The following is a 19,771-nucleotide window of genomic DNA, read 5'->3' as shown; positions in this document are numbered from 1 at the left end:
GTTAAATATACGTATCATATAGCAGACAAACACAGTGATATTTGAGAAGTGAAATGAAGTATTTAGGATATACAGAAAGTATTTCTGCAAAAGGAGGACTTTTCTGTTGGGGTGCCCCAATTTATGCACCTGCCTACTTTTGTTCAAGTAATGATTGCACACTTTCTGTAAATCCTATAAATTTCATATCACTTCTCAAATATCACTGTTTTTGTTTGCTATGTCTCACTCTAGAATTATACTTTCAGAGAACCACCCAAATATTGTCTTTTACATTACGTCTTTGTTACAGTGAGTCAAAAGGGTGATATTCAATTTACCCTAAAATCTACATTTCCCCATGCACTTCTGATTACATACTTTAAGTGGTGATTGACCGGAAAAGATCACTGAGTGAAGGAACTGAAAATAGTTTCCTCTATTGAGTGTCTGAGTCACAGATAGGGAGTCAGTAGTCAGATAGGATAGGGTAGGCGCTAAATCATCTGAGTGAGGTTCTGTGCTGCTGTTCTTTCACATCAATAAAAGCCAGTCAGGAGGGCTAATATTTTTTTTACAGAATATACATTTTGTAAAATACAGACCTACCTGATTTTTGTTGTTGATAATTTTTATACCAGTCTAAGTATAGAATGAACAAATGATTTAAAAAAGCTCCTTGTGTAAAAAAAATACATTAAATATTTTATATGGTTTACGAGATACTTACTGCAGAGCTCATACTGTTGACCTTATCGAGGAGGGCAATAATAAGACTGTAGAGATTGCCTAAATATAAAACAAGCACTCTGTGAACACATAATCATAAAATTAATGTGAAGTAAGGAAAGACAAAAACCATATTGTATACTGAAAAATAATTAAAAACTTATAGTCAATACAGTTGAAATACCTTGCCAGCTGGAAACGCAGTGATGTTCTTGGATGATACATCTCTAGCTGAGCTACCAGTTCAAAGGCTGATGGAGCAATCATGGTGATGAGAGAAACCACAACACTCACCTCGATGAAGAAAGAGTGGTTAGACATGTTAGACATTGTTTTCCAGGAATAGACAGGTCGGTCAGCCAACAGTGGTAGAACAGTCAATTTGGCCCTGGTCCATGGTTGAGATGTGCAAAAATATGTGTCAGGAGACTGCCAGTTATAATTCTTAATGAATATCCTTTGAATTCATTCATCTCCACCCGTTATGTGCCAGCTAAACTCTTTTTAAATGATAGCTGAGTTTAAATGTAATATTGTACTAGTTCTTTGCCATGTTTGTTCTTTCTCATTGGGATACACGCGACGAAACATATGTAGGCAAGGACAAGTTCAAAACCATGAGTTTACTGTTTTTTCAGCCGACCACAAGTCACAATTTTCCACAAGTCACAATTTTCTACTACTTTTCCTCTAACAAAAGATTTTGTTTCTAAGAAATACGTAGGTCTGTTAGTAAGATCAAGGTATCTTATGTACAGTCAAACTTCAACATACAAATTTAATTCATTCCGGCACCTACTTCATATGTTGAAATATTCGTATGTTGGATCAAATGTTCCCATAAGAATACACAGTAATTTGTTTAATTCATTCCACAGTCAAAACAACAACAATAACTCCTTAATAAATCCATCCATCCATTTTCTATACCGCTTGTCCCCACGGGGGTCGCGCGCGTGCTGGAGCCTATCCCGGCAGTCATCGGGCAGCGGGCGGGGCACCCTGAACCGGTTGCCAGCCGATCGCAGGGCATACAGGAACGAACAACCATCTGCACTCGCACTCACACCTAGGGTCAATTTGGAGTGCTCAATTGGCCTACCAAGCATGTTTTTGGGATGTGGGAGGAAACCGGAGTATCCGGAGAAAACCCAAGCGGGCATGGGGAGAACATGCAAACTCCAGATAGGGAGGGGCGGAGGTGGAATCGAACCGGTACCTTCCTAACTGTGAGGCGGACGTGCTAACCAGTGCTCCACCGAGCCGCCCCCTTAATAAATACTGCAGCTAATTACACATAGTAATAAAACAAGTGCATTATAGATGTAAAAATAAATTACAAAGAAATAATCAAAAAGGATTTTTTATTGTCACCGTACCTTAGAGACACAGATATACGTACATACATTCCGTAACTTTCCATGATATGTGAACTTCAAATCTATCTATCTATCTATCTATCTATCTATCTATCTATCTATCTATCTATCTATCTATCTATCTATCTATCTATCTATCTATCTATCTATCTATCTATCTATATACATATATATATGTATATATATATATATATATATACACATACACATATAGATATATATATACCGTATTTATTCTAATTACCGCCCATATTCTAATAATCGCCCTGTGTGTTAGCGATGACATAAATAAAAAACATTCATACCTCTAATTATCGCCCATGCTGCTAAAAATTCCCCCCAAAATTTCTGTTTTCCTCCGCGACTGCATGCCGACGTCATTGCGCAAGTTTAAATATGACTGATTTGACAGCACGTCGAATGTCCCTTTTAAATTGTTTTTCTCCATAAACTATGATACAATTAGACTCGTCACTCCGTTACAATATCCTCACACAATTACGTTATCGGGGCGTGCGCTCGAACAAGACGATCGCGATAACATGACATGCGCAACATGCACCCCGCTGTTAGAGGTAGATCAAAACAGCCGCTGTTCTAGTGTTAAGAACACCAGTGTGTATATATATATATATATATATATATATATATATATATATATATATATATATATATATATATATATATATATATATATATATATATATATATATATATATATATATCCCGAGCGAGAGGGGTTACATGCGGAGAATGCGGGAACAATGGCAACTTCGATACCCACAGTCAACACTATCGGCCAAGCAACTAGTAGCTCAATGTTCCAATATCCATAAAGAGCACCTGCTATCACAGCTCGAGATTGATGAGATACAACACAAATGCCATAGCGAAGGTCAACCAGAGCACCAGGTCAGAGACGAGTCAAATCCATGTACAAGTCCAGAGGTTGGGTACGAAACCCCAATAAGCACAATCAAGCTGAACGAGGCAGCAACTGACCTGAAGAACAAGATCATGGCGAGAATGAATGCTCGGGAACCTAGATACACACTGCAGAGGCTAAGTGAAGTACCCTCAGAAAGTCTCCTAGAAGATGTGAATGCAGCACTGACAACAATTCCTACGGCTACCATCACTGAAACCAATGAGCTGATATACACCTCAGCAGCAGTGATCCTAGAAATGCTTGGCTACAAGAAGAATGACCATATGCGACCACAACAGTGCCCACCATGGAAGAGAAGGCTGGAGGCCAAAATCAAGATAGCACGGAGAGAATTGAGCCAAATGACAGAGGCCCAGAAAGGTGCAATGAAAAAGCTAGTTCCCAAGAAATACAGCCAGATGCCCATACCTGAAGCACTCGAAACTGCCAAACAAAGACTCCAAGCTTTGGTCAGCCGCCTAAAGAGGTACACAAGAGAGAATGAAGCCAGACGAATAAACAGGTTGTTCACAACACAACCAGCGAAAGTGTACGCTCAGTGGCAGGGGAATAATAGCAGAGCAGACCCACGAAGGCTGGAAACTGAACAGTACTGGAAGGATATATGGGAGCGGTAGGCATCACATAAGAAGGATGCACAGTGGCTGGTGGCTCTGAGAAAGGACCACAGCAAGCTCCCTGAACAGAACCCAGTAACCATCACAGTGGCAGACATCCAGAGAAGAGTCTCAGGAATGAAAAACTGGACAGCACCAGGCCCATGTCAGGCATGATCCACAGCTACTGGCTCAAGAAACTTACAACTCTCCATGAGCGCCTGGCAGCACAAATGAACCAGCTGCTAAGGGATGGGACTCACCCTTAATGGCTGACCCAAGGGCGTACGATCCTGATCTAGAAGGATCCTTCAACGGGTACAGTCCCATCCAACTACCGGCCAATCACCTGCCTCTCCACAACATGGAAGCTGATGTCGGGCATAATATCAGATAAGATCAGCGGGCACATGGATCAATACATGAGCACTGCTCAAAATGGGATTGGTAAAAATACCAGAGGAGCAAAACATCAACTCCTGGTGGATAGAACAGTCACCCAAGACTGCAGAACCAGACGTACCAACCTGAGCACTGCCTGGATTGATTACAAGAAAGCATATGACTCAATGCCACATACTTGGATCACTGAATGCTTGAGGCTGTACAACATCAATGGGACTCTGAGAACCTTCATCGCCAACTCGATGAAACAGTGGAAAACCACACTTGAAGCCAATGGCAAGCCACTTGCACACGTGACCATCAAATGTGGTATATACCAAGGAGACGCTCTGTCCCCAATGCTGTTCTGTATAGGACTGAACCCCCTCAGCCAAATAATCAACAAGACGGGCTATGGATACCAACTCAGGAATGGGGCCACCATCAGCCACCTCCTCTACATGGATGACATAAAGCTGTACGCTAAGAACGAGCGGGACATTGACTCCCTGATCCACACTACCAGGATCTACAGCTCTGACATCGGAATGTCATTCGGACTTGAGAAATGTGGCCGCATGGTGACTAAAAGAGGAAAGGTAATCCACACAGAGGGGGTCTCACTCCCAGAACGAACAATAGCAGACATTGAGGACAGCTACAAATACCTTGGAATTCCACAGGCAAATGGCAACCTGGACGAGGAAACAAGGAAAGCAGCCACAGCCAAATACCTCCATCGAGTAAGGCAAGTCCTAAGAAGTCAGCTCAACGGCAAGAACAAGTCCCTAGCCATTAACAGCTACGCCCTACCAGTAATCAGATACCCTGCAGGAATCATACGGTGGCCAAAGGAGGATATACAGACCACAGATAAAGACACGGAAGCTCCTAACCATGCATGGAGGGTTCCATCCCAAGTCCAGCACACTGAGACTGTACACTAGCCGTAAAGAAGGAGGCCGAGGACTAGCGAGCGTGAGAGCCACTATCCAAGATGAAACATCCAAGATCCATAAGTACATCAGGGATAAGGCCCCAACGGATCACGTGCTCAGTGAATGTCTCAGACAATGGGCATCAAAGGAAGATGAGGTGCTGGAGGGACCATCATGGGAGGACAAGCCCCTACATAGGATGTACCACAGAAACATAGCTGAAGTGGCTGATATCCAGAAATCCTACCAATGGCTAGAAAGAGCTGGTCTGAAGGACAGCACAGAGGCACTGATCCTGGCTGCACAAGTACAGGCCTTGAGCACCAGAGCAACAGAGGCCCAAATCTACCACACCAGACAAGACCCCAGGTGCCGATTGTGCAAAGAAGGTCCTGAGACAATCCAGCACATAACTGCAGGGTGTAAGATGCTGGCAGGTAAAGCATACATGGAGCCCCATAACCAAGTAGCTGGAATAGTGTACAGGAACATCTGTGCAGAGTATGGACTGGAAGTCCCAAGATCCAAGTGGGAAACACCTCCAAAGGTGGTAGAGAATGACCAAGCCAAGATCCTCTGGGACTTCCAGATCCAGACAGACAGAATGGTAATGGCGAACCAACCGGACATTGTGGTGGTGGACAAAGAGAAGAGGAAAGCCGTTGTGGTTGACATAGCCATCCCAAATGATGGTAACATTAGGAAAAAGGAACATGAGAAACTTGAGAAATATCAAGGGCTCAGAGAAGAGCTGGAGAAGGCCTGGAGAGTGAAGACTTCAGTGGTACCTGTGGTCATTGGAGCACTAGGGGCAGTAACCCCCAAACTGGAGGAGTGGCTGAAACAGATCCCAGGAAAAACATCTGACATCTCAGTCCAGAAAAGTGCAGTACTAGGAACAGCAAAGATACTGCGTAGAACCCTCAAGCTCCCAGGCCTCTGGTAGAGGACCCGAGCTTGAAGGGAAAAAGAGACCACCCACGGGGGGTGAGGAGTTCATTTTTTTATTTATTTTATATATATATATATATATATATATATATATATATATATATATATATATATATATATATATATATATATATATATATATATATATATATATATATATATACATATATACTATTATGGCATGCCGTTCAGGAAATTAATATTTGAATATATTGAATGAACCTTGCATATATTGAATGAACTTCGGAATATATTGAATGAACCTTCAATATATTGAATGAACTTCGGAATATATTGAATGAACCTTCAATATATTGAATGAACTTCGGTATATATGGAATGAACTTCGGAATATATTGAATGAACCTTGAATATATTGAATGAACCTTGAATATATTGAATGAACTTCGGATTATATTGAATGAACCTTGAATATATTGAATGAACTTCAGAATATATTGAATGAACTTCGGAATATATTGAATGAACTTCGGAATATATTGAATGAACTTCGGAATAGATTGAATGAAACTTGACTGACGTCATCATTGCCGCCATCTTGTACATGCATTTTGTTGCTGCCGCAATTATGAACCAGTCAGGTCGCAATATCGTGTCAGCTATTCTTACAATGATGACATTGTCAATGCATTGGCGAGTGCTTGTACCACCCAAAATCCCCCGGAGACACATGCCCAGCAATATCATGCTTTGGACGAAGAAGTCCAGGCTGCTTCGGGGCGGTTTAATGTCAGACAATATTTTCACGGACCAGACCCCCCGCTCAACGTGCGGTTTAAATTAACCCTACCTATTCTTACCTCTTCTGTCTTGGGCTCTTTCTAGTGAACGGGCGTAGATTGTACAGGGGGGCTGTTGTGGGGCACTGCTGTGAGGTCGATGGCAAGCTGAGGTTGCTATGATTAACAGAAGCCTGGTCTGTTGTGTGCCCAGGTCTGCCCCGATTAAAAGCAGCCTGGACTTCTTCGTCCAAAGCATGATATTGCTGGGCATGTGTCTCCGGGGCATTTTGGGTGGTACAAGCACTCGCCAGTGCATTGACAATGTCATCATTGATTCAAGGTTCATTCAATATATTCAAGGTTCATTCAATATAATCCGAAGTTCATTCAATATATTCAAGGTTCATTCAATGTATTCAAGGTTCATTCAATATATTCCGAAGTTCATTCAATATATTCAAGGTTCATTCAATATATTCCGAAGTTCATTCAATATATTCCGAAGTGCATTCAATATATTCCGAAGGTCATTCAATATATTCAAGGTTCATTCAATATATTCCGAAGTTGATTCAATATATTCAAGGTTCATTCAATATATTCAAATATTAATTTCCTGAACGGCATGCCATATACTATATATATATATATATATATATATATACACATAGTATATACATATACAGTGGGGGAAATAAGGATTTGACCCCTTGCTGATTTTGCAGGATTGTCCACTTACAAAGAATGCAACGATCTACTATTTTTATCACATGTACATTCTAACAGTGAGAGACAGAATCACAAAGAAAATTCCAGAAATTCACATCATATGAATTTATAAAAATTGATAACCGTCTGATGACAAAAAACAAGTATTTGAACCCCTGGACAAACAGAACTTACAATTGTGTTCCAACAACAGAATAATATCGCTTATCAGCCATGCAAGTAAAATACTACTCAAAGTTATCATGAAAAGACTGGAAAGTAAACTGGAAGAGGAAGTTAGCAAAACACAAGCAGGATTTAGAAAAAACTGAGGAATGAGAGACCACGTTTTCAATCTACAAATGATGATTCAGAAACTTCGGGAAGTGAATGTAAATCTTCATACATGCTTCATAGACTTCTCAAAAGCCTTTGACTGTGTCAATCATAAAAAGCTCTGGCGAACTCTCCAGGAAATGAACTTCCATCCACATCTGATTAACTTGATTAAATCACTCTACAGGGGCCAACAATCAGCTGTACAACTCGAATGTGGAACAACAGAATGGTTCCCAGTAAAAAAGGGAGTGAGACAAGGGTGCATACTTTCACCACACCTATTTAGTCTTTACACTGAAGGAATCATGAGGGAAGTGGAACACGACCATAGGAGATGTGAATACAACGAAGAATGCAGGGGCTGACCATCAGAGACCTAAGGTATGCCGACGACACTGCGCTGCTGGCCACTACTTCAAGAGGGCTGGAAAATCTCATCAGGGCGGTCAAACAACACAGCGAAGAGAAAGACCTACCGTATTTGCCGGTGTACAGGTCGACTCGGTGTATAAGTCGACCCCCTAAAATTCGACGGAAATTTACGATTTTATGATATATCCTTTGTATAAGTCGAGCTCAATTGTTGCATTATATTAAACTTCAAAATTCAATATGCGAAATTTATTGACGAAATGTGTTCAAATTCCGGGAGGCCGTGCGCATGCGGCTGTTTATAAGCACCGCGGTGGAGATCGCGGCCGGCGAGCTCGCGCACGCCGCCCGGCACCAACGGGAGGCCGGAAATAGCTCCAAGCCGAGCGGATCGGCACTTTATAAGCACCGCGGAGGAGATCGCGGCGCCTCATTGGACTTCCAGCGGCCGGCGAGCTCGCGCACCCGCCCGGCACATCCGGGAGGCCGTGCGCACGAGCCAAGTGGCCGAAAATAGCCCCCGCCGAGCGGATCGGCTGTTTATAAGCACCGCGGAGGTGGTCGCGGCGCCTCATTGGACTTCCAGCGGCCGGCGAGCTCGCGCACCCGCCCGGCACATCCGGGAGGCCGTGCGCACGAGCCAAGTGGCCGAAAATAGCCCCCGCCGAGCGGATCGGCTGTTTATAAGCACCGCGAAGGTGGTTGCGGCGCCTCATTCGACTTCCAGCGGCCGGCGAGCTCGCGCACCCGCCCGGCACATCCGGGAGGCTGTGCGCACGAGCCAAGTGGCCGAAAATAGCCCCCGCCGAGCGGATCGGCTGTTTATAAGCACCGCGGAGGTGGTCGCGGCGCCTCATTCGACTTCCAGCGGGCCGCGCACTCGCGCACACCGCCCGGTTCAAATTTTCTAAGTGCAACGCACAATGAGATGCATGAGAAACGGCCTTGGTTACCATCACATTTGAAGCGATGAATACGAAGTTAAATTTTATGACTCGGTGTATAAGTCGAGGTCGATTTTTTTCGGTCGATTTTGGATCGAAAAAGGTCGACCAATACACCGGCAAATACGGTACATCTGAATGTGAAGAAAACGAAAATTATGGACACGGACAAGTGTGAAGAGAAGGCGGTAATAACGATTGGTTATGAAGAAATAGAAAGGGTCAGTCATTTTGAGTATCTTGGAGCCAGAATAGAAGCAAATGGAAAAACTACCCCAGAAATACGGAGAAGACTGGCAATGGCATTTGCCAAAGTGAAAAAGATGGAGAAGCTCTGGAAAGGACAGTGTATAGACACAAAAATGAGAATTCTAAAAAGTACAATATTTCCAATTGCAACTTACGGTTGTGAGGCGTGGACCATCAACAGTACTGACAGCAAAAAGATCACCGCCTTCGAAATGAAATGCTACAGAAGGATTCTGCGGATATCGTGGATTGATAGGATATCAAATGGCGAGGTGTTGACACGAATGGGAGTTGCATCACCAGTACTGCTGCAGACTGTGAAAAAATTGAAACTGCAATATTTTGGCCATGAGTCACTTGAAAAACACATTCTGGAAACAAAGATGGAGGGTAAAAGAGGAAGAGGAAGACCAACAAGAAGATGGGAGCAAGACATACAGGACTGGTTGGGGACGACAACAACAGAAGCTGGCAGAATAGCAGAAGACAGAGTGCTGTTTCGCAGGAAGGTTCAAGAGGCAACGTCCTACAGCGGGACAAGCTGAAGAAGAGAGAGAGAGAGAGGACAAACAGCAAGTATTCTGGCTCCTACAAGCCAGTTAGTCTTTCTTTAAGACACAGCCCCAATCCCAACCAATTATCTACATCAAATACACCTGCCTCACCTCGTTACCTGTATAAAAGACACCCAAACAACCAGCATCCAACATCACCACCATGGGCAAGACCAAAGAGCTTTCTACGAATATCAGGGACAAGATTGTTGATCTGCACAAGGCTGGGATGGGCTACAAGAGAATCGGAAAGCAACTTGGAGAGAAAAGATCAACTGTCGGTGCAGTTATCAGGAAATGGAAGACGCACCACACCACCGCTAACCTCCCTCGGTCTGGGCCTCCACACAAGATCTCACCTCGCGGGGTCTCCCTGATCATGTGAATGGTGAGGAATCATCCCAAAACCACAAGGGGGGAACTGATGAATCAACTGAAGGTAGCTGGGACCACAGCTACAAAAGAAACGGTTGGTAACACACTACGCCATCATGAATTGAAATCCTGCCGCGCACGCAAGGTCCCCCTGCTCAAGAAGAAACATGTACAGGCCCGCATGAAGTTCGCCATTCAGCACCTGGACGACTCAGAAGAGGCCTGAAATAAGGTGATGTGGTCAGATGAGACCAAAATAGAAGTTTTTGGCCTCAACTCAACTCGTCGTGTTTGGAGGCCAAAGAACACCGAGTACAACCCAAAGAACACCATCCCAACCGTCAAGCATGGTGGTAACAACATCATGCTTTGGGGGTGCTTTTCAGCCAAGGGGACGGGACAACTCCATCGTATTGAGGGGAGGATGGACGGGGCCATGTATCGTATAATTCGGGACCAACATCTCCTTCCCTCAGTGAGAGAGCTGAAGATGGGTCGAGGATGGGTGTTTCAGCACGACAACGATCCTAAGCACACCGTCAAAGCAACAAAAGAGTGGCTGAAGAAGAAGCACATCAAGGTTCTGGAGTGGCCTAGCCAGTCTCCAGACCTGAATCCAATTGAAAATCTTTGGAGGGAGCTTAAAATTCGAGTTGCCAAGCGACAACCTCGGAACCTGAATGATTTGGAGGCTGTCTGCAGGGAGGAGTGGGCCAACATGCCTGTCGAAATGTGCACAAAGCTTGTCACCAACTATAAAAACCATTTGACATCTGTGCTGGCCAATAATGGCTTTTCTACAAAATATTAACATGCTGTTTGTCCAGGGGTTCAAATACTTGTTTTTCCTCATCAGACGGTTATCAAATTTTATAAATTCATACGATGTGATTTTCTGGAATTTTCTTTGGGATTCCGTCTTTCACTGTTAGAATGTACATATGATTAAAATTATAGATCGTTGCATTCTTTGCAATTGGGCAAACCTGCAAAATCAGCAAGGGGTATATACATATATATATATATATATATATATATATATATATATATATATATATATTATATACACACACCAGTGAGATACATATATATTTTTTTTCAGGGTTTTTTTTATTATTCAATTTACATAACGTTAACATAACGCAATATATATTGCCTTATCACATATGATCGTTTCAGTAATCGTTTTACCAACATTCTCCTTGTCCTTTATCCATACAAGCAAAAGGCATTCCAGCTCTTTCAGGGTAGGGCTATGACATTTAGAATGACAGTGATCCTCTTGGATGGCTTGACCGCTTCGAGTGCTTCCTTCTGCTTAATGATCGTTGAATTTGTTGACACGTTTTTACGGCCATATTGTTTCGCAAGATCACTCCCACGCACTCCGCGCTCATGTTTTCTTATGATTTCTTGTTGTAATTTTTAGCAAATCATCACCAGGGCGTCATGGTGGCGCGCATTGGTTAGCACGTCCGCCTTACATTTCGGAGGGTGCGGGTTTGATTCCACCTCCGGCCCTCCATGTGTGGAGTTTGCATGTTCTCCCTGTGCCTGTGTGGGTTTTCTCTGGGTCCTCCGGTTTCCTCCCCCATCCCAAAAACATGCTTGGTAGGCCAATCGACCACTCCAAATTGCCCATAGATGTGTGCCCTGTGATTGGCTGGCAACCGGTTCAGGGTTTCGTTGAGTCAAATATTTGATTATATCAAATTTCACATCGTATGTTGAAAAATTTGTATGTTTAAGCAATCGTATGTAGAGGTTTGACTATATATTTAAACAGTTGTTTATCTCATGGGTTTTTAGAGTCAATTATTTACAAAGGCAAGTTCAATTTTACATTTTCAGTCCTACAGCGTGGTACTACATTGTGCTGCAGCATGCTGGAAAGCCCTGAGGTCAATTGGAAGCGATGCAATTGTATCGGGTAATTAAAAGCAAGAGAAGTGGACTTTCAGTGTACCACATTTTGCTGTTTTATTATCCAAGGTTCCCACAACAGAGTACCTTCTATGCCAGTGAGTATTGTTTGCACAATATGTTGTTTCTGTACTGACTGGCATACAAAGAAGATGGACCTTCCTCTTTGACCTCCTCAAGATCATAAGATATAGCACTGCTTAAGCCATTAAATAACTGAATTAAATGACCGAATTTAGAGTACTGCAGTCGATCTAGCGGTCTCCTTGGTTCATGGTTCTGGTTCAGGGCTTGAAGGTTAAGGTTCTACAGGTGAGTGCGGTTGAATCTGGTCGCTGGAAGACTCTGCACTCTTCAGAGGAGGAATTATCTTCCGCGTTGGAGTTCCAACAGGATCGATGACATCTGGATCGAGAGTTGTTTTTCTCTGTCCATAGTTGAAGGTTTTCCCATTTCCCCTTCCACACTGAAGATTCATGATCAATTGCATCACAATCCTCTTCTACAGCAGAGGTTGTATTTTGGTCAGGTATCTGAATCCAAGGTAGATTGACAGAGGGAATGGGCTGCTGGACAGACGGTACATCAATTACTCTCACAGGTTCGATGGAGGAAGAATCTCGTAAAGGTGAAATGAGTTCATCTTCCGATGGATCTCTGGACTCTGAGAGGGTAAACAGGCTCCTTTAGTAGCCCAGGTTGGGCGATGGCTCGGACAATTGCTCTCATGGACAAGATGCTGTCGCTGTTTGGCTCTGATTGAAGGCGGTTTTGTCTTTCCTCACATCTTCCTGTGGCTGTTACCGCCTCCAAGTCACACTGTGCTGGTGAACTCTGCTTGTCTGGTGACCGGCGATTACCAGGGATTAGCTCAAGAAGTGGATCAAATCCTCCTGGCTAAGAGGTGGTTCGTCATGCAGAGTGTGGCGGCAAATTCCCTTCTGGACATGGACCCGACAGGGATGGCAGGAGTGGCTGTGTGGAAAGCGGCGCACGAAGGCTCTGTGCCTCCCAGGGCTGTGGACTCGGTTGGATTTTTGCACCGAGTCCGAGTCCAAGTCCGAGTCCGGCCTCTTGACCACCGAGTCCGAGTCCGGCTGTCCATTTTTTCTGTTAATTCATGTGACTGCTTAGTCTTTATTCAAGGCTAATTTAGATCAAAATCTAAATAATGATATAAGCTGGGTGACATAATCGTATTTGACATTGGTACATAATGTAAACATTAGCCTAGGTGCAACTCAACGTGGCCGCATTGATCATAAGCAGGGCTGTGTACAGTATTCCTACGCGCATTCTCAGCAGCATGATGAAAATAAAATTGAACGTATTTTTTTTATTGTCTGACTCAGTCAAAATCAGCACCGAGTCCGAGTTTGGCAAAAATGACCGAGTCCGACCAAGTCCGAGTCCCCGAGTCTGGGTCCACAGCCCTGGTGCCTCCATCAGCGTTTCGGCACTAAGGCTCGCTGTTGTGTTCCCCCCTGCACCTACGAGGCCTCGGTAAACTCCAATGTTCAGCGGGGGCTGTTGGTGCAGGCAAAGACCAAGATGCTCTTCAGAACAGACTCATCATCGGAAGACGCTTTTCTGGTGGACAGCGGGTCCCAAGTAAGCCTGCTTATAATCAATGCTGCCGACAAGGCAACTGCTGGTTGTGGACCACTGGTTGTGGCTCACCCATCAACAATTTCAGCTCCAGGTTGGTGACTGTGTGCACTGACAACTTGTTGATGTTGCTAACAGCTGTTTGATTGACGCTGTCCTTGGCTACCTTCCTGTGTGAGGCTGGGGGACTTGCACTACAAACACATGCAAATTTTTTGGGCATCGGGTGACATTTATCAGCATTTGCACGTGGATTTTCCTTCACAAACAATTCATATCTTATCCACCTCCGATACGAAGCACAGGATGGAGCATTTCATCCCCACTAAGCCCACCAGTTTTTGCCAGCGGATGGAGCTTTGAGCAGCCTAATTGGCAATTGCAAATGAGGAGTTTGCCACAATGGACCGTTTGGGCATTGTGAGGCATTCTAATAGCCCTTACACATGGTGCAAAAAACTGATGGTTCCTCGAGGCCTTGTGGTGAATTTCGTCGGCTTGACAATATTACAGAGCATGACCGCAACACCCTTCTTCACAATCAAGATTTTTTCATGTATTTGGCCTGTACCACCATTTATTTCTATTCTGCGCATTCCTGTCATCCTGGATTGCTCGTTGTGCCACGTCTCATAACACCTCGGACAGGTGACCCCAATTTGAGTTGGAGCTCTGGTTAGCCTTGGCAAAGTCCTTGGATATACAGGAACACTGTACAACTGCCTACCACCAGTTTCACCGGCCACTTAAGACTGCGCTCTCAGATGGTAACTGGGTTGAAACATCTTCCACGGGGTTTGTTCGGGTTATGTCCAGCTCCAAAAAGCAATCTTAAAACCACTCTTGTTGAATTGGTGCTCTGTACGCTATTTCACATCCCTGGTGAGTTTCTGCCTGAAGGTTTCAATGTGCGGCCTCTTCCCTTTTTGTCTCGAGGCACCTTGATGCCTGTCCACCATAACTTTCCTAAGGTGTTCGTATCGTCAAGGCTTATGTCTGTTTATTTTGTTTTTGTGCGGTATGATGCCCATCACTCACCCCTGCAATCACCATATAATGGCTCATTTAGGGTGCTTGAGCATGGTCCAAAAGGGTTATTGGTGATATGGCTGTGCGTAAGGCGTGTCTTTCATTGAATAGGCTCACGCCGGCTCATTCAGTTGCATGCGGTGTGCTGTTGCCAGTCCAAGTCTCTCGCCGTAGTCATCCTCCAAATTCCTCAGTGTCCCTTTCACACGACAGTGTTGTCTTCCATCATCTGTCTCCCCGACAAGTTTCATCTGCGCCACCAAGGGATGGAACACATAGTCGTGGCAGGTTAGTGAAGCGCCCTGCGAAATTACCGTTATGAGTATCCAGTGTCCTTCTGGATGTTCTGAGCGGGGGCTATGTCGCAGACATTAGAACCATGCCTCCCCACCAGTAGGCATGTTGGTGGGCTAAGTCTGTATAAATGTTTGCGGTGTAATATTCTTATTGTTACTCACTTGTTGGCAGTCTTGGAATAAAGATGTGTTTTTCACTTTTAGTGGTGGGTGCTTTCCTTCTGCCACGGTTTATTATTTAAAATGATCCATGACTGTAATTATGTTTGTGCTATTATTAATTTTGTTGTTAGGTGGTTCAGAAGATGAAAGAACATTGACATTTTGTTGGTGTTCTGATTCTTTTTTTTGTTATCGTTATACAATAAACTTTAATGAGGCATGACAAATAAACAGTATTAAGAAAAGACTGTCTCTTATTTAGAGAACTTTGCAAGCAAGAGATTGAGAATATACACTAAATACCACAAGTACTGGCATCATTATGGGAGGAGTAAAATTTTACAGAAAGGAATAAAGAAAGAAAGAAAATAAAAAACATCATATGGTCTTTCTATGGCTGTTGGGTCTGGAACGAAAATCTAAAATTAATGGGTGTTCTCAACATGAATTATGTGGTTATTGTATTAAATGATAATCGGCAGGCGGTGCACTGGTTAGCACGTCCGCATCACAGTTAGGATGAGGGTTCAATTCCACCTCCGGCCCTCCCTATGTGGAGTTTGCATGTTCTCTCCCTGCCCGCGTGGGATTTCTCCGGGCACTCCGGCTTCCTCCCATATCCCCAAAACATGCTAGGTAGGCCGATTGAGCACAAATTGCCCCTAGATGTGAATGCGAGTGCAGATCGTTGTTCATCTCTGTGTGCCCTACGTTTGGCTGGCAGCTGATTCAGGGTGTCCTCCACCTACTGCCCGATGACTGCTGGGATAGGCTCCCGCGACCCTCCGTGGGAAAATGGATGGATGGATGGATGGATGGATGGATGGATGGATGGATGGATGGATGGATGGATGGATGGATGGATGGATGGATGGATGGATGGATGGATGGATGGATGGATGGATGGATGGATGGATGGATGGATGGATGGATGGATGGATGGATGATAATCGGCTGGGTTGCACGGCCAATTGCCTCATTTGTTGGATCAGTGGGAGGTTTCCACTTTCACCGATTCCTTGAAACTGCACTGTATGATGGCTAATCTAATCTAATGATGATGAATCTTGATTTGCTTTTTTTTCTTCCTATACCTCATTCTTTTCCCACAGCGTCAGCTCTGGTTTCTCCTGCTCCAATTTCTGAGAACGGTCCACCACAAAGTAGATGATGTAGATGCTGCCAGCTAGAGACATCAACACCAGGATATTGGCTAACAAACGCAGACTGATCAGAACAGCCCTGAAGAAATACACAGAAACACATGGTTTTCCAAAACAGTTCTAGAAGTCATCATTTTGGTACAGAAGGAGTTCAGTTCAGTTCTAAATAGTGACCCATTAGGTACAATGTATGCTTAATTTTCTACATAAATGGACATGTATGTCACATCGAAATTTATGAGAACGAGCAAGGTAGACTCATTGCGAGACGGATTAACATTTTGTGATGCAAAACGAGGATACCTACAGACTGGTATCTTTCTTCTTTTCCTGTTCTTCAACAATGGCTTCCTATAAAGAAAGCACAGACTGAATGCTTAAGTAAAAAACACAGCAGCATCTTGTATTACAATAGTTAGTCTATTTTTACAAGGTATCTGTCACTGTATACTGTATACTGAGAGCAGTCTGACCCTGATGTTGTTGACGATAGCCGCTCCTTTGCTCTCTGCAGCTTCTGGATTTCCAATCAAGTAATCCCAAGCACAAAATACCCTCCAGCAGAATGTGAAGTTTTCATCAGAAGCACTGGCTAGGCTGAGTCTGGAATTTTTGGCCATTCTAAATAAGAAAAAATTACTAACACTTTATGAAAAAAATACTGTAATGTAGCCCTAGATTTCTCTTTCACATCATCATCAGGCTAGAAAATACAGTACATTTGATGGCAAGTGACATTGAACTGTGGCTGGTGTTAAATATAAAATGGCTCCACCTCAGCGATGCGACAGAACCTCCCAAGTCAAACATGAGTCAGTTTTCAAACCAAAGTACTCTTTATGCAGCCATAATGCAAAACCACATTATTATGCTGTAACATTGGTTGATTGAGATATTTCATTCCAGCAGCAAATTGTAACTTTCGCTGATGATGAATACACTTAATGAAAGTAAGGGACTATAGTCATGTGATGACGCTGAAATGTAAAGTTGTGTGTCAAATATAATCAAATATTTTGTGATTCTCCACAATCTGTGCAAAGGGCAGTCCATGAATATTATTAGAAGTGGTCCTAGAATGGGCGATCGTAGAACCCCAGGTGATCTTTGTTTGCTCAGACTCATGAATACCAACTGAGACAAAGTAGTCCCTATCTTGGAGGTAAGATTTGAACCAATTAAATACAGTACCAGTAAGTCCCACCCACTGCTCAAGTCTGTCGAGCAGTATATTATGATCATCTGTGTCAAATGCAGCACTTAGATCGAGCAATACCAAGATGGTGGTTTTGCATCATTATTCATATATGTCATTTAATACTGTAATAAGAGCAGTCTCCGTGCTGTGGTGTCGAAATCCAGGCTGAAATGCATTAAAAAGATTGTTTTTCATCATAAAAATGTGAATCTGTTGTAAAATAACATCCAACCATCCATTTTCTGAACCGCTTAGTCCCCACGGGGGTCGCGGGCGTGCTGGAGCCTATCCCAGCAGTCATCGGGCAGTAGGCGGGGGACACCCTGAACTGGTTGCCAGCCAATCGCAGGGCACACAGAGACAGACAACCAATCGCACTCACACTCACACCTAGGGACAATTTGGAGTCTTCAATCGGCCTACCAAGCATGTTTTTGGAATGTGGGAGGAAAACGGAGTGCCCGGAGAAAACCCACGCGGGCCCGGGGAGAACATGCAAACTCCACACAGGGAGGGCCGGAGGCGGAATCGAACCCGCACCCTCCTAACTGTGAGGCGGACGTGCTAACCAGTGCGCCAGTTTACAGGAAAATACATTTTCTCCAAAACTTAAGATTTTGATATGGGCCTGTAGTTACATACAGTGGAACCCCGGAAGTCAAACGCCTTGGTAGTCGACATTCGTTTTTTGGACACAAAATGTCAGGGAATCTTTTTCTTGATTCTCAAAATAAGCTTCGGAAACCAACGTTAGTTGGCGTTGTTGTTTAGTGCGTTTTACCACTACGATGCTCGACTGCAGTCGTGCGGAGTGCGCTTCTGGAAAGCTGCACCCACGAGACGACAAGATCACGGGGGTTCACGCTGAAGAGTTGAGTTCATGCGATAGCAACCGCGTAAAAAGAGAGATACTATGTGTTATATTTAAGAGGCCGGATGAGGCCTGTATCTTATATCAGGGGTCCCCAACCCCCTACCGGTCCGTGGGTCACTTGTTACCGGACCGCCAAGCCGCACAAAAAAAAAAAAAAATTATCGACGATCAGTTAATTCAGGTCAAGACGCTCGTCCCGGTCACGTGACATGTTTCCCCAGTCGAGCCCGCAAAGCTAGCAAAACTGATTAAGAATTTATTTTGAAAAATGCAAAAAAACTTGGCGATTCTCTCCCAATTACATCCGTCGGTTCAGGTCAAGACGCTCGTCTCGGTCACGTGACGTCACCCGCGAAGCAAGCAAATATGAGCAAGAAACAGATGTTTGGAAAGCTTCTTTGGAAAGGGAAAAAAGCCCAATGAGGAGACAGAAGAATAGGCTACGAGTTCTAAGAAAAGGAAAACTGCATTTAAAAGAAAATTTCTGGAGTCTTAAAATATGGATTTATCGCCACAGGTGACTCTGACACGCCAAGCCCACTCTCCATAATATGTGGCGACAGGCTAGCTAACGAGGCAATGAAGCCTTCAAAACTGCTTCGGCACATGGAGACCAAGCATCCTGTATTAAAAGACAAACCTTAATCACTTCGGGTGCCATTGTCTCCGATTACGCCTACATGGGACCGGCTCGTTTCTGAGAAACAAGCTCAGTACTCCCACTAATTCAACGTAAGGGTGAATTTTATTTTTATGTCGTTTATACTTGTTTTTATGCCAGTCATATCATTTTATTTAATCTTATTTATATATTTATTATAAATGTATTATTTATTTATATAAATGTATTATTCATTTGTATAAAGGCCGGTCCGCGAAAATATTTCTGACACGTAACCGGTCCGTGGCGCAAAAAAAGGTTGGGGACCACTGCATTATATACTCATGCTTTTAGAATATCATCTTTTTGAGAGTGCGTTTTAATGTAGGGCCTTTTCTGTAATGAACATATCCACGAGATGCAACACACCATCTCCACCTCTGCACATGCACAATGACACGGCAGTGAGTGCCTGTGTGCACTTACATGCATCTCACTGTATTTGTAAACAACAGCCATCCTTTTGTTCACATTGATTCACTTTTGGGACATTATTTCGCATGTTATGTTTTTGAATATTGTTATTTTGTCATGTTTACGAAATTTATTTTGAGATCATTCTTTGGCTTTTTAAATGTCTGACGTGTTAAGGGCTGCATACGGACTGCGTAAGACTGTGCTCCAAGCTTTTGGTATACTGTATTTATTTATTTTTCTTTTGTGGGTTT

The 19,771-nt window shown here is 43.6% G+C and overlaps 1 protein-coding gene across 1 annotated transcript in view; it reads right to left on the bottom strand.

Annotated features, from left to right (window-relative positions):
• tmc3 (transmembrane channel like 3) overlaps positions 1 to 19,771 on the bottom strand; it is a 112,279-nt gene that overhangs the window by 29,077 nt on the left and 63,431 nt on the right. Inside the window, exons 8-12 of the mRNA XM_088371486.1 lie at positions 16,844 to 16,991; positions 16,678 to 16,721; positions 16,302 to 16,449; positions 893 to 1,002; positions 710 to 788 (exon numbers count right to left, since the gene is read on the bottom strand). Coding sequence (XP_088227612.1) covers positions 710 to 788; positions 893 to 1,002; positions 16,302 to 16,449; positions 16,678 to 16,721; positions 16,844 to 16,991 — 529 coding nt within the window. The remainder of the gene's footprint in view (positions 1 to 709; positions 789 to 892; positions 1,003 to 16,301; positions 16,450 to 16,677; positions 16,722 to 16,843; positions 16,992 to 19,771) is intronic.

Source organism: Syngnathus floridae, chromosome 3, assembly GCF_059516105.1.
Source record: "Syngnathus floridae isolate MCC-2025c chromosome 3, RoL_Sflo_1.0, whole genome shotgun sequence".
Classification (NCBI taxonomy): Eukaryota; Metazoa; Chordata; class Actinopteri; order Syngnathiformes; family Syngnathidae; genus Syngnathus; species Syngnathus floridae.
The sequence above is the reverse complement of the archived record's forward strand: the minus strand, read 5'-3'. Positions and strand labels throughout refer to the sequence as shown.